The sequence below is a fragment of the Lonchura striata genome, chromosome 3 (assembly GCF_050655825.1).
Source record: "Lonchura striata isolate lonStrDom1 chromosome 3, ASM5065582v1, whole genome shotgun sequence".
Classification (NCBI taxonomy): domain Eukaryota; kingdom Metazoa; phylum Chordata; class Aves; order Passeriformes; family Estrildidae; genus Lonchura; species Lonchura striata.
Window position 1 is genome coordinate 94579963 of NC_140705.1, and position 17949 is coordinate 94597911.

General features: G+C 42.3%; 1 protein-coding gene across 6 annotated transcripts in view; it reads right to left on the bottom strand.

Annotated features, from left to right (window-relative positions):
* Positions 1-3663: 3663 nt before the first annotated feature.
* The window catches only part of STON1 (stonin 1), a 33690-nt gene continuing 19404 nt past the window's right edge, over positions 3664-17949 (bottom strand). For 5 of the 6 annotated variants that reach the window (XM_021540187.3, XM_077781933.2, XM_085575780.1 and 2 more), the window contains exons 2-4: positions 14781-16757; positions 8279-8481; positions 3664-7897 (exon numbers count right to left, since the gene is read on the bottom strand). In XM_021540187.3, coding sequence (XP_021395862.3) covers positions 7823-7897; positions 8279-8481; positions 14781-16743 — 2241 coding nt within the window. In that variant the 5' untranslated portion in view covers positions 16744-16757 and the 3' untranslated portion in view covers positions 3664-7822. Of the gene's footprint in view, positions 7898-8278; positions 8482-9974; positions 11055-11211; positions 16758-17949 lie in introns of those variants that run through there. The other variant, XR_014953959.1, reaches the window with a different exon arrangement.

Below are 17949 nucleotides of genomic sequence, written 5' to 3' on the forward strand. Positions count from 1 at the left end.
AAACTGCTATATAAAAATGGCAGTCTGATGGATTGAAAATACTGAATAGTTCTGTATATCTCAGCTCCTCAATAAGCCCATAGAGACTTGTGTAGTATCAGTAAGCCTAATTAAGGATGAAACAAGCCTTGCCTCTCCAAACACTCACCCTGATACCTATGCCTTATGTGGCCAGAAAGCCTCAAAGGGAAACAGCAGCCCCCTGGGGTGGGGAGGGGCCATTTCACTGTGCTTATTCTTGTGCCTATCACACTGCTGCTGGTGTCAGGCTCAGTCTCTGTTCCCTTGCCTCCTTTGCTATCTGCTTTTTGCCCTGGGTATGATGTACAGCTGTGTATACCACCTTTTTTTCCCCAGAGAGACCCCAACCTCCTGACCTGCATCCTAAGAAAAGCCACAGTCCAGCTTCCTCCTCTTTTGTCCATTGTCTTTGCCTTCATGGCTCTTTAAGTCCTTTCCCTGCGTTCTGGTTTTACCCTTCTTCATCAGTGGATGAAATCTCACTCCTTCCTCACCTGTCTGTAATTGCCACTCATCTGGTCCTGGCTCCCTGGCTCCAGTGGGGAAGGATTAGCTACCAGGACATGCAGTGGGAGAATAAATGCCAGAAACATCATTTCTCCTTATTTCAATTAGCTGCTGGAAGTCCGCTGTTGAGCAGACAATTGCAGAAGTCCAGCAGTTTTAGTGTGAAGTTAAGTAAGAGCAGAGCAGCATGTTTTGGTCAAGGCCAGTTTGCTCTGCCTAACATTGCATTTGGTAATTTCAAGAGGAATAAAGCTGACTGACTGCATCAGGTCTTTGCAGCACCAAGCAACCACTAAAATCACCCAGCAAGTGACTTTGAGAGACAGGCTGAAGCACAGCTAAGCAGTCAGGCTGTCCTTCTTACTGCCTCATTAATACCAATTTAACTCTGCTAAGGAATAACTCAGATGTATGGAGAGTAACCTTGATTGTCATTTTGGCTGTGGGAAGCATTTATATGAGGACCCCAGTATTTGTAAAGGTCATATTCCTGAGCTTCCTTTTCTGAGAAAACATGGAGGGGCTCCTGTTGTCCCAAGACACAACTGTACACACCTTTCCACTTTTCTTTGTTTTTTTTTTCTTTTCTTTTTATCCCCAGCTCCACTTTTGTGTAGATAGAACCTGAGCAGATTTTCTGCACTCTCATTTTGACATTATAATCACATAATTAGCATCAAAGATATTCAGTGATGGATTTACATGGGGGGGGTTAAAACAGCCTTTTCCTTTTTCTGTTCAGGCAGCAGTTGGCTCCCTCCACTTCAGATGATGTCTCATCTAAATCCCAGTGTCATTACTTCCATTTAGACAGTGACATTTCCTCCATGCTACAGATTACACATGAAGGTCCCTTCCTAAGTGGCAGTCCAAGAAGGTTACAGTGGTAGCTCACTTCTGGATATCACCAGGCTAATGCCTAAATTCTTGCTTTAAATCCTCCCTCCTTCACTGCTGGGTTTTGTTTGATATTTTCATTGCATTCTGTACAGCACTGACCTTGTCATTTCCATGGCCTGAGCAAGATTGTCCTGAGGACAGGTCACCATTGCCGGGAGCAGTGCAAGTGTGAAACAGGGATGCTCCAGGCCCAGCGAGTTCTGCTTGGTGCACAATGGCAGGATGAAAGCGGGCCCCCTGCCTGGGCTGGCGCTGCCCTGCTCGGCTGGAGAACCTTCACAGTGCACCCCTTCAGTCCCATAGCCAGCCTGCAGTGGCTCTGCCCATGCTCCCCTGCTCCTTTTCCAGCGGCTTCAGCTCCTCCTCCCCACCCCAGGAGATCATTCACTTCCTTCCCCCACCCAGCCACCCGCAGCCATTCCCAACTTTGTTCTCAATGCTTTCCCTTGAAGGCGCTTCTCTGCATGGTTCCCCCGCACTTTTCTGTTTCAGTCCCTTACTTCAGTAAACTTTTCAACTTGACTTGGAGAGGCATCATTTCTTAGAGACAACTCCGTGCAAACACACTCTGCTTGCTGCCCTCTCCTGCTAGCTCCCGACTCACTCCCCGCTTCCTCTCTCTTACCCCCACTGCTGCTCACTCCTCACACATCTCTTCTACTCCCAGCACATCCTTACTCCCGACCTTTTCCTCCTGGACTTTTATTGCTGGGAATGGAAGTGAAGGTTATTCTCAATTAAGCCAAAAAGGCCATCATAGTGCAAAGTAATACTAGAGATTGTACCCACTCATGACCAGAAATACCTAATCACACTGGGATTTGGGATGGCAAAGCAGAATGTTGAGCCAATGCTTTTCTTATTGGTGAGGCTTCAGCAGGGAGCGTGAGCACCACTTACAACATGTTATGCTTGTTATTGTAAAAAATTACTGGTTGTTTTTGCTAAGGAAAGAACAGTGCTATAAAATAGCACATACCAGGCATTGCACATACTAGGAAGCTGTCCCAAAATAAATGTTTTCATGTTTTTACGTATAGCCTAGCAATTTGCCATGTTATTTTTTCATGTCCCTGAATCATGTTGTTCACTGATACTTTTAAACATTGCACATAGTTTAAGCTCTTTAAGTGAACCATACTTTTGCTAGATACCTGCTTTCCATTTGCAGCTGCTCACTGAAGGATAGCACACCACTGAAGTGAAAATGGATGTTAACTCTATTTCCTGGTGGTTCCCAGAATAGGTAATTGCTTTGCTACAGACACCACAGCACAGGACAAGTGGCACGGTTATTTTATTCTTTAAGCCCATTCTTTGAATGCTGCCTCATAAACCTCTTGCCTCATTTCAATATTTCCCCACAGAGGTCTCACTGTTTCCCTAGTAACAGAACAGACTTTGAAATTTGTGAAAGTCTTAAACAATTGTCACTATGTTATATTCAAATACCCCAGAGAGACCAGAGGGAGCACTCAACAGGAAAAAACACAGCATTCTTTGGGTTAGTAGTGCTAGGAAATAAGGCAGAAAAGGGTCTGCCATAAATCACTGAGAACACCCCAGAGTGCTGCATCCAGATTTGGGACCCCAACACATGATGGACACAGACCTGCTGGAGAGAGTTCAGAGTGTGGCCACCGAGATGCCCAGAGGGCTGTAGCAGCTCTCCTGTGAACACAGGCTGAGAGAGCTGGGGCTGTTCTACCTCAAGAAGAGAAAGGTTCCAGGGAGACCTTACAGCACCTTCCAGTACCTAAAGAGGGCTACAAAAAGCTGTGACAAGAGCAATTACTGTTAGGACAAGGAAGAATGGTTTTAAATTGAAAGAGGGCAGGTTTGGATTAGATATAAGGAAGAAATTCTTTACTGGGAAGGTGGTGAGGCACTGGCACAGGTTGACCAGAGAAGCTGCGGATGCCCCACCCCTGGAAGTGTTCATGGTTGGCTGGGACTTTGCACAACCTGGTCTAGGAAAAATTGTCCCCATGCATAGCAGGGGGATTGGAGTTGGGTGATCTTCACAGTCCCTTCCACCCCAAACCATTCCCATGATAAATCTAATATAGTACATCACTGAGCTTTCTGCTACCAGCTTTATCGAGTGATATTCCCCACTCACAGACTAGAACTGTTCTTTCTTATGAGCTGCAATACCTGATGATCAAGATCAACCAGTTAATTACAGTAAATACAAAATTAGCTTGATACATTTCTAGTGAGGGGACAAGAAACTGCTAGTTTGAAATACAACTTTATTTGTTTAATCAATATGCAATCTACAAAATGTTATTACAAGATTATCAGCATGATCTCTTTGCACTTATACTGACAAAAGACCCAAATAAAATTATAGTTTCCTTTAGGAGTAACAGCACTGCTTCAGAGTTATCAAAATTATTGCTAAGGACTACTAACTGCAGCAGTTAGTTACTGTGTTAAGTAACAAAAAGACAAATAAATGCAAAATAGAAGTATGGACACCCAATACCACAGCAAAGAAGTCTGCCAGGTAAAATAAACACAACCAAAAGTAACATGTGAAAACATGTTCAGATGTAAAATACTTTTGGACAATTAATACAGAATCTGGAGGAAAACAAAGCAAGGAGCATAAGGATGACAGTGACTTGGTATCAAGCTCAATGGAGCACATCATCATCCTCTTTTCTTGAGAGCTTCTACCCAGGGGCCACAGAATCATTGTTCCCAATCTCTGCAAAGCTTCAGCTGTGGCATCCAGTAACACCTCTTTTCTTACCCTTTGTGCTCTCTTCTCGTTGGAATAAACGGGCTTGCAGGTTTTTTACTGAGTAAAACATCATCTACAGACCATTACCACTATTCCGTTCTTCTTTTATTTTTGCCTCTCTTTTATGCTTTGAGACTTTGATGCAGATCCCATTTTATCAGTTAAAAGACTTGCAGTGACTTCAATGGGTGTTTGAATCCAAAATTACATCAAGTACCATTTACCTGGAGTAATACAATTAGTACAAGAAAGATGAATGCAAAGATAAAGTCTGTCGGTTTCAGCAAATACCACACTTTGTAAGTAAGGCAAACACTGTAAAAATAGTTGTCCTCATTGATTTCTGGTTTAAATATAAAATCTTCCAAACCCTGCTGGTCCTTTGTGAAGGAAACACAGATAACATCTAAACACTACCCTGAAGTAAATGTTAGTGAAATGTCAGCATCTTAAGTGACCCAGGCAGTTGGAAGCATTTCAGTGACTGCAGGCACTCGCTGCGGGAAGCAGAGATCAGACACGTGTGAAACCTGGTTCCTCCATGATGCCAATACCTCATGGGTTATTTAAAGCTCCAGTCCAGCTGGATACTGCTTATGCATCACAACAGCTTATAGCAACTCTTCCTCATCTCCATTCCCCTTCCCAAAATTACAATTAGACTACTTGTAGACAAGATTTTTAAAGGATTCAGAGTCCGTATGTTTACTTAGTATCAGCTGCTGTAATATTAATGGGAAATGTTAGCAATGAGTCTTAAAGTTAAGAATATTTGGTCAGTAAGTTATGCTCAAGACAACACAGAAGAAAGGAGAAACCTGGTTATTTCTGGTTTGGCATGTTGTAATATAATAGGAAGTTAGAATTTGATGGTGGGGAAAAGAGTCAGACAACCCCAAATTTCTTTCATTAAACTGCAGCCTATTTTTAAGTATTCTGACATCAAGACATATAAACATCAGTGTGAGACTGAACAGGGCAATTATTCAATCTTAGGCTGCCATAATTGGCAAGTTTAAACTGAAAGCCATGTATTAAACAGAGTAACTTTCTTTCAGTATAGCGGTATTTCTGTGGAACTAATTCCCTGATATCCTGATCCAATTCTGATTAAAGTTAATCATGAGTCTTGCAAGCCTCAAATGAAAATCCAGGGGTTTGCAACACAGATAAAGCTGTAGCTTGACCTTTTTATGTTATTGAGTTCAGTAAGTCTGAATGGTCATTTGCACCGTAACACCTTAATACAACTCTCTAGCAGGAATGGTGACTTGTAAGGTGGTCATTCATTATTTAAGCCACTCACTGCAAACAGTAGCTTGTGTCTTGAAGGGTCAACACTACACAGGCTTCTTAAACACATCCTGAGACACAGCAGACACCTGAGAGCACAACAGCAGCCACAGCTCCTGCAGAACTGTAATACCACCAGGTACCCAATGCCCAGGAGGTGAGTGCTGTGAATGGAGATCCTAAGATGAAAGAGAGATGGAATGGAGATATTCAGGCTCCTTGTTCTTAAAAACAGAAAAATAGGGGCCAGCTGGGAGAGACGGAGAGCAACCACTGTTAACAGGCTTGCTGAATTAGCTGTTTAATGCCAATCAAAACAAGTCAGGCTGAGACAAAGGTAACTACAGGTAATTGCAATGCATATTTTGATTCCTCTACCTCACTGAGCAAAGAGGTTAATAAATATTGTAGCTGTAGTACAACCATGGACTTCAGCAGACTGCAGAGCTTGCCATGTTGCCAAGTATAAACACTTTGCCCTGGTGGCAGTGCTGTGCCCCTTAGTTCAGCTGAGCAGACTATAAAACAAAATTAAATATTAATGAAACACACAAAACATGACTTGAAGGTGCTAATGGCTTCTCAAGTCAAAACACAGACAGAGGAGGCAACAGCTGAGACATATTTGGATCACTACTATAGTCCAACGCTTGCTTAGATTTATAACAATATAATCTGCTAATAAAAAGGGATATATAGAGAAGCCCAAATACCATGATAGTCTATTTGGGGCTTTGGCAATGCAATACCCATAAAAAACCTGCCCTCAGGACTTAATATAGAATCTATTACCCATTTCATTCTCAGCTTCTGGATGGGGGGAAAAGTTTATTGTGATGAACTAGGTTCATATTATGGTCTTCTGTTTCCTCACACTGGTAATTTTCTCTGCGTTTATCCCATATATTTCTACTTTTGGGGAATACCATTTATCTGTATTTTTACACAGTGTTCATATAAACAGTTACAAGCTGTACAAAGTATAAAGTGAGGCAGTGCATTAGTATATTTTTGTTCTCTACTAATTTTAGTTTGAAGTAGGGCTAATTTTAAGAAAACTGCAGCCAAATTAAAAAAAAAGGGGTATCATGAGCATTTTTTAAATTTATCATATTGTTCTAGACCTGGAATTGCATCCTGCAGAAAATGGCAAAGGGAATAATGGTTGAAGGGAAGTATTAGAAGCTTTCCCTAAAGGCCAATTGTTTGTTGAAAACACAATTAACACATTGACATTAGCGATTAGTAGCTCAGGCTGCCTGATGAAGCATCACGGCTTCAAGTCTCTTGTGACAGTCCATTCCTGCATTATTTCCCCATGGAAAAATGCCTTTAAAGCCAGGAGCATGAAAACATCTCCCTTTCCATGCATGTCTTAAAAGTTACTCAAAGGCACAGCTCCTATAGTTTCCATACCAACATCTGGAACTTGCATCCTAAAGGAGACACAGAGCAAATGGCAGCAAGCAGCCTTTTCTCCAGCTTGTGGGGGGAAACCTCCTCTGGTGTAAATTCTCCAAGCCTCAGCAGATGAAATGGGCCTGGACTGATTTACACTCACTGAGAATCCCCCTCTTATCTCTTGCTGCAGTAGTGAAAATGAGCTGTCTAATGCTGGCACAGAAACTTCAATCACATCTGCCATATGGGGTTTTTTTGCCCAAGAGATTTCTTTGAGTGAACCTAAAAAGTGCTGAGGAGGGAACAGTTGCAGCCACAGAAGAATTTAGAGTATTATTGCAGAGGACCCTTTTTCCCAATGAAATCACCCAATTTCCAACTCATTAATTAAGGCTCTTGTTGAGAATATTATTTGGGCTTGTTCTACTCACATACATCAAGGGGTGCAAAAACATGAGGGACTTTAGTTTTCAAACAGCACTAAAAAATGTAATTGGTCCTTCTGGACCTTACAGAGATGCTGATAGATCATAAGCACTCTGGAAGTTTCATTACCAAATATTACATATCCAAGTGACATGAACCCTTTGAGTAGTGTCATTAGGTTTCAATAGGGAGTATGAGATCATTCCCCAGTCACAATAGGAAAATAATTTCCCAGATACACAACAGGAAAGTAATACATTAGAATCAGTCAGTGAAGTGCTCACATCCTGCTGCTCTAACATGGAGACCTTACTCATACCAGGACTCCCATGACAGGAAGTTTACTTGAATGCAGGCCAATCAAATGAGTACTGATTTGCAGACTCAAACCCATAAGCACTAAAAAAAAAATTCAATGACTGTGTTTACCCTAAACTAGGTCACTGCGCTTCTTCTAACAATAGAATTTCCAATGTAAATTGAGTCCTACTAATATCCTATGGTGGTGCCTCCTGTCCTCTTTCATTGCATTAGGCAGTTGCCAGCTTTAGCTGGGTCTTCTCCATCAAGCCTAATCCACTTCTTTTCAATTTCAACCTGGAGGTAGAAAACAAAATACAGCAAGTAGAATTAGCAAATAATTGGACACTGAAAGTGTGAACTGCAGCAACAGCATGGAAAAAAGCTTTGACGCAAAATCAAAATACTTCCAGACCCAACAGATTTCAAAACCACTACTCCCAAAAATAGCTCAAATAAGGAAAAAAATAAAAATCTGCATTCACATTTATATTTTTTAGTCTCATCTTTGATCAGACAAGGAATTATTACTTAATGATTCTTTTGCTCAAAGTCATTATAAAAAGTACGTGCAAGGTATGTTTCAAATACAAAGCATATTTGCTTTTCAACTACTGTATGGGGGAGCAGGGAGGGACAAAAGGAGGAAAAACATGGAAAGCATAGACCTGAGAATACCTGGTAATTGTAAAAAGCTTTCTGAACCACATGTTTCTGGGGCTGCAGATCACTCTCTATGCCCAGGGACTTCACTTCTGTTCCCGAGGCACAGGTATCATGAACAACAAACTGGACAGTAGCAAATGGGTACCAGTCAGATGGTATCTCCTGGTCTGATCCCAGTTCCAGTTTGTAAGAGAGGCTGTGTGGATGATCCAAACCTTGGGAAAGAAAAAGAAAATCACCACACCATTAGCAAATTATTTTTTCTTTGTTTAGGTTCATCTCCTAGCAAGAGAGCACAGCTTTACCTTTTATAAACACAGAGCTGTTGTTTGATACAAGGTTATTCTATCTATAATTTTTTGCTATTTGGGCATAAGGTGGCCCCTTGTTCATTTTCTGTCTGCTTCAGCACATTTGTCATAGTCATTGCAATTGTACAAATTAATTTACACAAGATTTACCAGATCCTTGCAACTTCTCATTGAGGGAATATTACAAATGTAGGGCTTTGTTGCTAAATCCAAATTATTAAAAAATGGAAGGTCCCAATGTAGCCAAGGCAGAGATGCTGTCCTGTGTCCAATAACCCCCTTTCCAGAGCTCTGTGCTGTAGAAATTTTACTGCAGTGCTTATTTCAAGTACTACAGCTATCTAGTGTACCATCATTTATTACACTATGTCCACAGCAGGAAGATAAAGGTGCAGCTCAGAGTGCTGCTCAAACAAGATACATCCCACCTGCCAGGATAAAGGCTACTTGGAGTCCCTGTCTAGTTTGGAAAAGAACATACTCCATTTCTTAAAAAAAAAAAAAGTACTACTAAAATAACTGTGGTGTTATAAAGCAGAGTCGTTAAGGATTTATGCAGCATATTCTGAGTTACTTTAATCATCCATGGTATGATCCTAAGGATCACTTGCTTCAGCATTTCTTACACGCAGCAATGATAAGAGCAAGCACTTCTCCTGGCACACAGGAACATGAGGTGAAAACCTGCTTCCCAAAGCAACTGGAGTCAGCAGACTGACTGTGTATGAAAGCAGGATAATACAATTTAATATAATGAAAAGAATCCTCTTCAAATTCTTCAGGGCAAAACATAGCAATTCTGCATTTCTTCTTCTCTCCAGGATTTTAATCATCAGCATAGACAACTAACTATGCTTTGGCTGCAGGCAGGGAAAAAACATTAAAAAGAAGAAAAGAAAGGATTGACTGTATTTTGTCAAAGGCAAGCCTGGCAGTGTATATTTGGTTTTCATCCATTACACTGAATGGAATCTCGAAGTTCAGGAAAAAATGTCCCATTCTTTATGCACTGACTTCCTCCAGTGACAGGAATCAATTCCTTATCAGAATGAAGGAAATACTGAAGATGGAGTTAACATTAACTGAGCTTTATCTATCCCATGGGAAAAATCATGCTAATATTCACATCCACAGGCTCACAGGCAAAAATAATGTAAGGTAATAATAAATACAAAAGCTGCATCTCCATTGCTCCCAGGAGCCTTGGGCTGGGTGCCTGTCTGTGGTGCAGGTTTTCCCTGTAACATTACACAGACCTCTGGGCACACCTCAGGAGAGGATCCTGCAAAGCACTGAAGCACAAAGATCCACAGTTTGCCAGGAGTGCCATGCCAGGGGCATGCAACATGTGCCTGAAGTCTCAGGACAATAACACAAAACACAGAGACAAGTAAAACTGTAACATCAGGTACTTTATTATGGAAATAGAGGAGGGAACAAAGTCAGAAATAAGGATTACAGCCACCAATGTCTTGAGAATGAAACTGGAGGAGGAGATGGTGTTTCATCACTCATGTAGCCAGGGACAGGCAGATCTCTGTACCTCCAAGATGTGAGCCTTGTCCATGATCTGCTGATGGTCACCTCTTGCTGTGTCCAGGGTGCACTAATACTCTCTTGGTCCACAGTCCCTCTTCCAGACTGCCTGGGCATGGTGGAATGAGCCTCTGTTGATGTGGGCTCTCCATCCTTGACTCCTCTATCATCCCAGCAACAGGACACCATGAGGAACACCCTGTTCCAGAGCCACACTGCAAGATGTCATCCCATCTGAACTGTGTTCCTTTTGGCTCCCAGCACCTGCTCCCCTTTCCCATGGTGGTGCCAGGATGCAGCCTAGCAACACACTTACTTGACCTGCTCTTTGTGCTGGTTGCTGGGTTGGGCCTCAGACTGCACAGTGTCAGCCACAAGTGAAGCATCCTGGGCAGGACAGCAGGAATTGCAGCACCAAGATTGCATGGCATGTCTTGGCCAGGGAGAAGGCCAAGCCCTCTGGGGCTGTGGTTAATCAAGGATCTGAGGAAAAAGGGTTTGCTTCTTGTAGTTAATTTGTGGTAGAAGACAACCAGCATACATCTAAGGGCTTTTGGAGATCAAATTCAGAATCTTCTTGAGGTTTTTTGGGGGAGAGGCTTATGAAGAAACAAATAGCAATGGTCTAATAATCTAGAATTGTCTAGCAAATTATTCTGTCTTCTGAGAAATGGAATCCAGAAACAATCACTGCTTGGAATTTTCCTGGGCACATATTGGTGGTAAATTTTGGATAACAGATGTCCACTTGAGTCCAGGCACACGAGCCATACCTCTTGGGCTGTTGCTGAAGGTTTCTGTGCTGGACACGGCATAGTTGTGATCCAGGACAATCCTAAGAAACCTCTGGGTTTATATTCCAGCTGACCTATAGCCATGAAGTGGTCTTGGTGCTGGGATGCAGTGAATTCTGGGGTGCTTCCTTTTCCTTAGGTGGTAACCTGCAAAAGCAGAGACAACAGGTTTGGGATTTGGATAAGGATAATGCCTTGGGTCCTCTGGAGCAGATTCCATTGGACCTTTTCACCTATTCCTAAAATGGAGGGTTCCCCCAGCCCATCTCTTGTACCAACACCAATGTCAGAGGGAAGTACTCACCCCTTCACTTGTGAAGAAGTTCTTCTGCCACTGCTGGGCTGTTCTAGGAGAGTAGAGCACTTCTTCCCATCAGCTGTCAGATGACAAAGTGACTGACCAGCATTTTGGAAAACTCTGAACATCCCTAGTTTTCACCTAAAACTGAGAAGTTCTTTTCATCTCATGAAACCACTGCTTCCTGGGCCTTGTGTTACACTGGAGTTAGAAGAAGAAAGAGAGGCTGTGTGTAGAAGATCCTTTTGCAAAAGAAACTGTAATGCTGAAAAAGCCAGGTGTTGGCCAGAAGGAGAGAAAAGGTGGGGCTGTGGAAAGACAGGTAGTCTGGAACAGGCACAGTGTGCTAAGGTGACATATTCAGAGCCCTGACATATTCAAGCCCAGCTATCCAAAATGTGGCCCAGCAGGAACTGTAGATGCATGACCACCTGGACTGATGAAATCAAACCACTCCTGAGAGGCAACCAGAAGAATCTGGGGAGATTACTGAGCTTTTACTATCTAATTTATGAGACAGAAACCCTGCAGTTTAGGTGTCTATGCAACTTGTTAAGACTTCTGTGAATTGAGAGATTTTAGTCTGCCCTAATCTGAAAATCTGGCTCTAGATTCCTAGAAGTATTCCAAACCTTGCTCTCTGTCTACAAGGAATACCAATAAAAAAGCCAAAACAAACAAAAAAAGATCAGTAAAACTATGAAACTAGATTCCAAATATAATTTAGAAATCATATAGCATTTCAAAAGTAATTAATAATCCAATTTTGCACTTATTAACACAATTTGGCCCTTTTTCACCTGTATAAGTAGCATTCAAGCAACCTTGATCTGAGTAAGGTTCATGAAGCAAAGCAATATAAACCAAAATAATTTACTGGTTATACTGGTTATTTAATATTTCTGTTTTTGCCAAAATAGGTCCAGTTCTAAAACTCTTTACTTTGAACATGAAAACATAAACAATTACTAAGGACAGATTTACATACATTAGGGTTGTTAGAAGTTAATAACTCCTGCAGCTATGTCTAAATGGGTACATTTATCCAACCTGCTGGGAGAAGTGCATAGGGAATAGAGAAGTGGGACAGTACCACCACCAAGCATCAGCTCACTGTGGTGCCAGTGTGAGAAGGAGGTGGCTGGGCAGGGATGGAGCCCACCTGACAAAGCCATGGCTCTGAGTTTCCACCTGGGCAGTTTAGAAAATAAGAAAAGCAGCACCTGGTGGCTCCTGGGAACCACATCACCTCCCACAGCAGAGTCCATGGACAGATGCTAAAGGCAGTAACAAGTCTGCCAGCAGCCACAACCTCCTCAAGCTACAATTTGCTGTCTTGTTTAGTCCCTGCTTCCTCAGTGGCCCCCTGATGCAGAATGAAATCAGCTGAAGAACTGTTGCTTTACACAACGGCTCAAGGATGGAGGTGTTCTAGCAGGAAAAATCACAGAGCTCAAATTTACACAGCAAGTGATTAAAGCACAGTGCTTTGCAGTTCAGTCTCTCCCTTGCTCCCTGGGAACTCCCTGGGAAGCAGCTGACACAGCTTCTCCACTGCAAAGTCTGGCCCCAGTACTGTGCTAAAATCATTACGTGTTCTGCATTTCCTTACACACTTTCACAAACATAAGACTCAATTGCAGAAATTTCACTGGATCAGCCCCTCAAAACGTTTTTCCTTTCTTTACTCTTTTTAAAAATAATGCTAAAATTCTGACTCCAAATACAATATCTATATATCTGGATAGGCATAGGCAGCTTTTAAAAGTCTGATGTTTCTTGCAGCTCCTACTGACTTCACTTCGCTGGCACTTTTCCAAGAAAACACTTCAGTAGAATCCAGTGGATATTAACATATTTCAATGTCTATAAATGGAGCCACAATATAACTGTAAGCAATCTATCCTTCTCCCTTCCTTTTTTTTTTTTTTTTTTTTTATTTTAAGCCTTGGACAAAGGCTTTTTAAAAGCAAAATCCTCAGCATATTTTTCTGCCTGGGCTAAACACATTATGAAAGTTTACATATTTCTATTAGTTTGACTGTCTCCAGACTTTTGGCACGCCTTGGGACAACTCTATTTTTAAACTCTTAACTGTGTACAGAGCACTTGATATAGAGGTTTAAAATTTGACTGGGCAGTATTGCTACCAAAATGTTTTTTTCAAACACACGAACATTTCACAGAGACAAGTGATTCTGCAGATCTCAGCTAGAGGAATTATTCAAATGTCAGAAGTTTAAGCTACTGCTAGAAACTAATTTAAAGCTGTGGAATGCCTAAAAAAAAGAAAAAAAACCAGTTCTTCCCTTTATATAACTTAAATCTGAAGTTAATTTTGCACATCAAATCTTCAGGTGAAAGAACTGTAATTCGGAAGACTTACAATCTTATTTAAAATTGCCTACCCTGCTGACTTGATTTTACAGAAGCAAACCTACATTAAATAGCAAAAATACTAAAAGCTATCCAAACAGTCCTGTAAGCCTTGGGAAAACACATGGGTCATAGCAACATGGTGCAAATCTCTGAAACTTGGAGCACAGCACAGGGATTTTGAAGTCCTGAAGAACCTTCTTCTGCTACAGTTACCCCCTTTTTCAAAAGTACAGATTTTACAGATATTTTACATTAAATCATTAACATAAGTGCCCTTGTCTTACAGAGATCCCCAAAGCTTCAGGTACACATAATGCAAAGGATCAAATGCCTTCACTCTACAGAACTTGAAACATGATACTGTATTCCTCAAGAAATTTTACACCTTTAGAAAAGTACTATGTCTTTAGAAAGGTACTGGTAATATGACTAAAAATTGGAATTTTAAACCCAACTATTTCTATTTTTCTTCTTCAAAAAGTCATGTTTTCTCCTTTATATTAAAGTAAATTAACTACTTCCATGTGTGCAATTAAAAATGTAGCTGTTTGTACTGTTTTCAGTGAGAAACCACCAGAAAGAAATGGGAATAAAGTCGGAGGCATTTTTTGTCATTGCAGTTATTGCCATTAATATACAATCTCAATGCACAAACCCATGAACGAGGAAATAGAATCCAGCCTTTGCAAGAACACAGCACTTCCTGCAGCAAATTTAACCACAGCACCTTCTAGTTCTGTATCATACCTACCATTTCTTCAGTGATGCTAGAAAGCCAAGACACAGTGGTGACAATACCACCTTTTCAATTAGCTGTGTGATACTGGGTGAACAAATCATTTTACCAATTTCTGCTTGCCATCCCACCCATTGCCCAGTTGGTACAAGGGAAGCATAAACCTTTCGCTCAGCCTTGCTACTACAGACTTGAGGTTTACTCAGAATGATCAGCTCTGCTTCCATGATGCCACACACTTGAAATGACTGACAGTACATTTGCCTCCATCAAATAAATTATAAGAAAATGGTTTAAAGAAATTGGTAAGTCTGTATTCTATTTTTTCCTAAAAAAGATTATTCTGGCTTTTGCCAATAGCATCCCACAAATAAAAACCCAAACCACAACAGCTGATGGAGGTACACAAGCATAAACCCACTGAAGACACACACCCAAGCCCCTAGCATAAAATATTTACTTGAATTTTTATCTGGAAGCCTGTCAATCTTCCACACCACAGCCCTGTAGGCACTCTCATATTTTGCTGTTCCGACCGAGGCTTGGATTACAGGATCAGATTCAACCTCATGCAAAGCCCCAAGGCATGCTCTCCTATTCATTTTTGCTTTTAGGGACTTCTGCCTTTGGAGGTTCATGGTCCAAAGTGCTTTGATCCACTGTGTGGGAACAGGAAAGCGTATCATAACATTTTCACAGTATTTCACAGAGGGTAAGCGTGTCGGGATCTGAGCAGTTGAGGACATGTTTATGAAAGCCTGAAGTTCAATGTATGCCCCCTGAACCACCACTGCAGTCTTCACAGAAAAGGGAAGGTCTTGCCCATTGTAGTGCGTCCTGAAACGCATCAGTTCCAGCCTGCAGGCGTCCGGGGGTGTAAACTTAATAATCCGTGACTGCTCAAATTCCTGTGCTTTGACACAGTTATGGAAATGGCAGTCGAGAATATCGATCCACTTCTTCTCCTGCCCCTTCTCAAAGTAACGCTCGTCCCTCTTCTGGAGCTCCAGGTCATTCAAGGTTAGAAAGCACTCGGCACCACCGTTCACAAAACACAGGCAGTAAACGTGTGTGATGACTGCGCTTTCTACAAGTTTTCCTTCTGCCTTAGTGACTTTCCCCAAAAAGTTATCCACTATTTCCAGAGTCATTTCTTGCTCTTCATAATTCCTCTTTTGTCTGGAAACAGTAGGAAGTTTCATGAGCTCCTCCTCAACCGTCACAAGGAAATCAGTGAAGTCATTATAATCAGTGGTGCCCAGCTTCAACATCTGCTCCACCTCTGGCTCGTGGATCACCTCTACTTTGGGGTGGTACCTCCTCTTCTCTGTGTAAGACACGCACTCAATCTTCACAGTGTGGATTTTTCCCGAGACATTGTAGCTCTCCAGTTTGGGTTCGGACAGCTTGCACTGCGGCTGCAGCTGGAATTCCTTGAAAGGTTTCTCCAGGCCCTTTTCATAATACATCTGCAACACCCCTCCAGCCAGGACACTCAGGTAAATGGGGCCCCACTGCCGGGATGACATCATGTTCTTCTTCTCCGGAATCCTCAGCATGAATGGCCACCCATCTGATTTCTGGTTCCTGAAAAGGCTGTGTGGGACAGTGGGGGAGAGCCTGTGCCATGCGTGGGTGCTGGAGGTGGATGGGTTTTCCATGGCCTCACAGCTGTCAGCTTGTAAGTGCTCAAGCCTCTCACAGATGTAACTGAAGGAGCCCTGGTTAAGGCTTTTCTGATCATGGCATGTTTCTTTTTCTCTAGGATGACACCCACTCCTGTCAAGCCCGTTGTCCTTCCTGTGCATGCTAACATTAGCTGGCGACATGCTGAGGGAGCACTCTTCCTTCCAAAAAGGACTGGAAAAAGCACAGTCACTGTGGAAGTACGGGAATTGTCCTGGAGTCAGCTCCTCACAGCTTCCTGGTGGGTTAGGGCTTCCTTCATCTGCTGATTTGGAGACCAAAGTCTTACCTGGATGGTCATTAGGTGAGGGGTTCAAAGGAAGACTGCTTGGTTTCTGCGAGGCTAGGGATGAGCAAATCCCAGGGGATGGAGAAGGGTTAACATTTGATGGCCATTCAGGGATGGGATAAAGCATGTGAATCCCAGACTTTGGAATGCAGGGATTTCCTGGGTAGTCTCTGGTAGGTGTAGTAAGTGGAGAGTTGCTGGGGGGTCCAGGACTTAGGTAGAAATCAACTACAGGAGATGAGAGCGGAGTGCTGCCTGTAGAGGATGACCTACTTGAAGACTCATGAACACTGGACAGGTTGAGCTTAAGGCCATTCGGTTTGTAGCTGCTCTGATTGTCAGGTTTCTGAGGTGACTGGAAGAGAGGCTCATCATCAAAGGTGACCCAGTTTGCTGGATTTGGGGAACACATCTTGTAGGAGAAACTTGAGGCACTTGCACAACACATCACCCGCAAGCCATCTGTGAAGAAACAACAAACATGATTCAAATCAAACTCAAATCACACAAAGCTCAAATTTGCAAGCAGGTCACAAATCCAGTGTATTTTGTTTCACATGTATAATCTGAGATAGCAGTGTAGAAACTGATACACTGCCCGTGAATCCCCACTGCTCTCTCAGGCTGGGGATTGACGGGAGTTCTAAGCTCTACAAGTTGTTCAGAGCATCTGATGTACAGAGCCTCTCAATCAGAGAGAGCAGAATGCCCCACAGCAGTACAGGACTGCCTGAATAATACTTTCAGTTTCATTATATACAACATAATACTATTCAGCTTATGCATCGTTTGGAATATGGACAGAGATTTTTCCATACTGGGCATTGCTCCAGGTAAGGTTTCCCCTCCTTCCCCCATCAAAAAAACCCAGCATTTTACTAAGAATGGTGTAGCTGTTTCCAAAAATAGAATCAGGAAGGAGAGAAGGGATTATTTTTTCCATGAAAAGCTGTAGCAACTCAGTGCTGATGGCAAAGGTACACATCCTGCTGTCATCAGGGCAAAAACATGGATGCCTGCCAGACCTGGGCAGGAATCCCTTTACATCAGTTCCTTCAGCCCAGGCTTGCACTCTTGGAAACTGGACATGTTATAAGGAAGCATTGGAAAAGCATTAAACTTTTAAACAAGAAATTAGCCCTAAGGATGAGCAGTACATTCCTGCTGAGGAGTAGACTGCAAGCATCCACCGCAGACAAAACACTGATGAAACACAAGTCAAGGCCAAGTAACAGCACTCACATCTGCCAAGCACTGAATTGGCTGGTGGCCTGGAAAAAGGACAGGTCTTTAAACCAATTAATAAACTGCACTTCATCAAACAAAGTGTCTTTGGTAAAGGGCTCAGCTGGATGTCCTCGGAGCAGGACTGCAACCAGTAAATCATTAATCTTGCCTTCGTGGTTCTAAATTGTGAGCTGAAATTTAAATGCTCATTGCATCCTTATGCAGGGCAAGTTGTCCCCAAAGTTCTTCCTCCCCACTGCTCCTGCCTGATGAGGGAGCAAGCAAAAAATTGCAATGCCTGAGGAGGAATGGAGTACAATGAAACACCAGGGGGGCACATATAAACATTGCTCATTTGATAGAAAGTTACTCTTGTTCTGTCAGAACACATCCGCGTTTGCCTGAAAGCACAAAGAAGGCGGAGTTC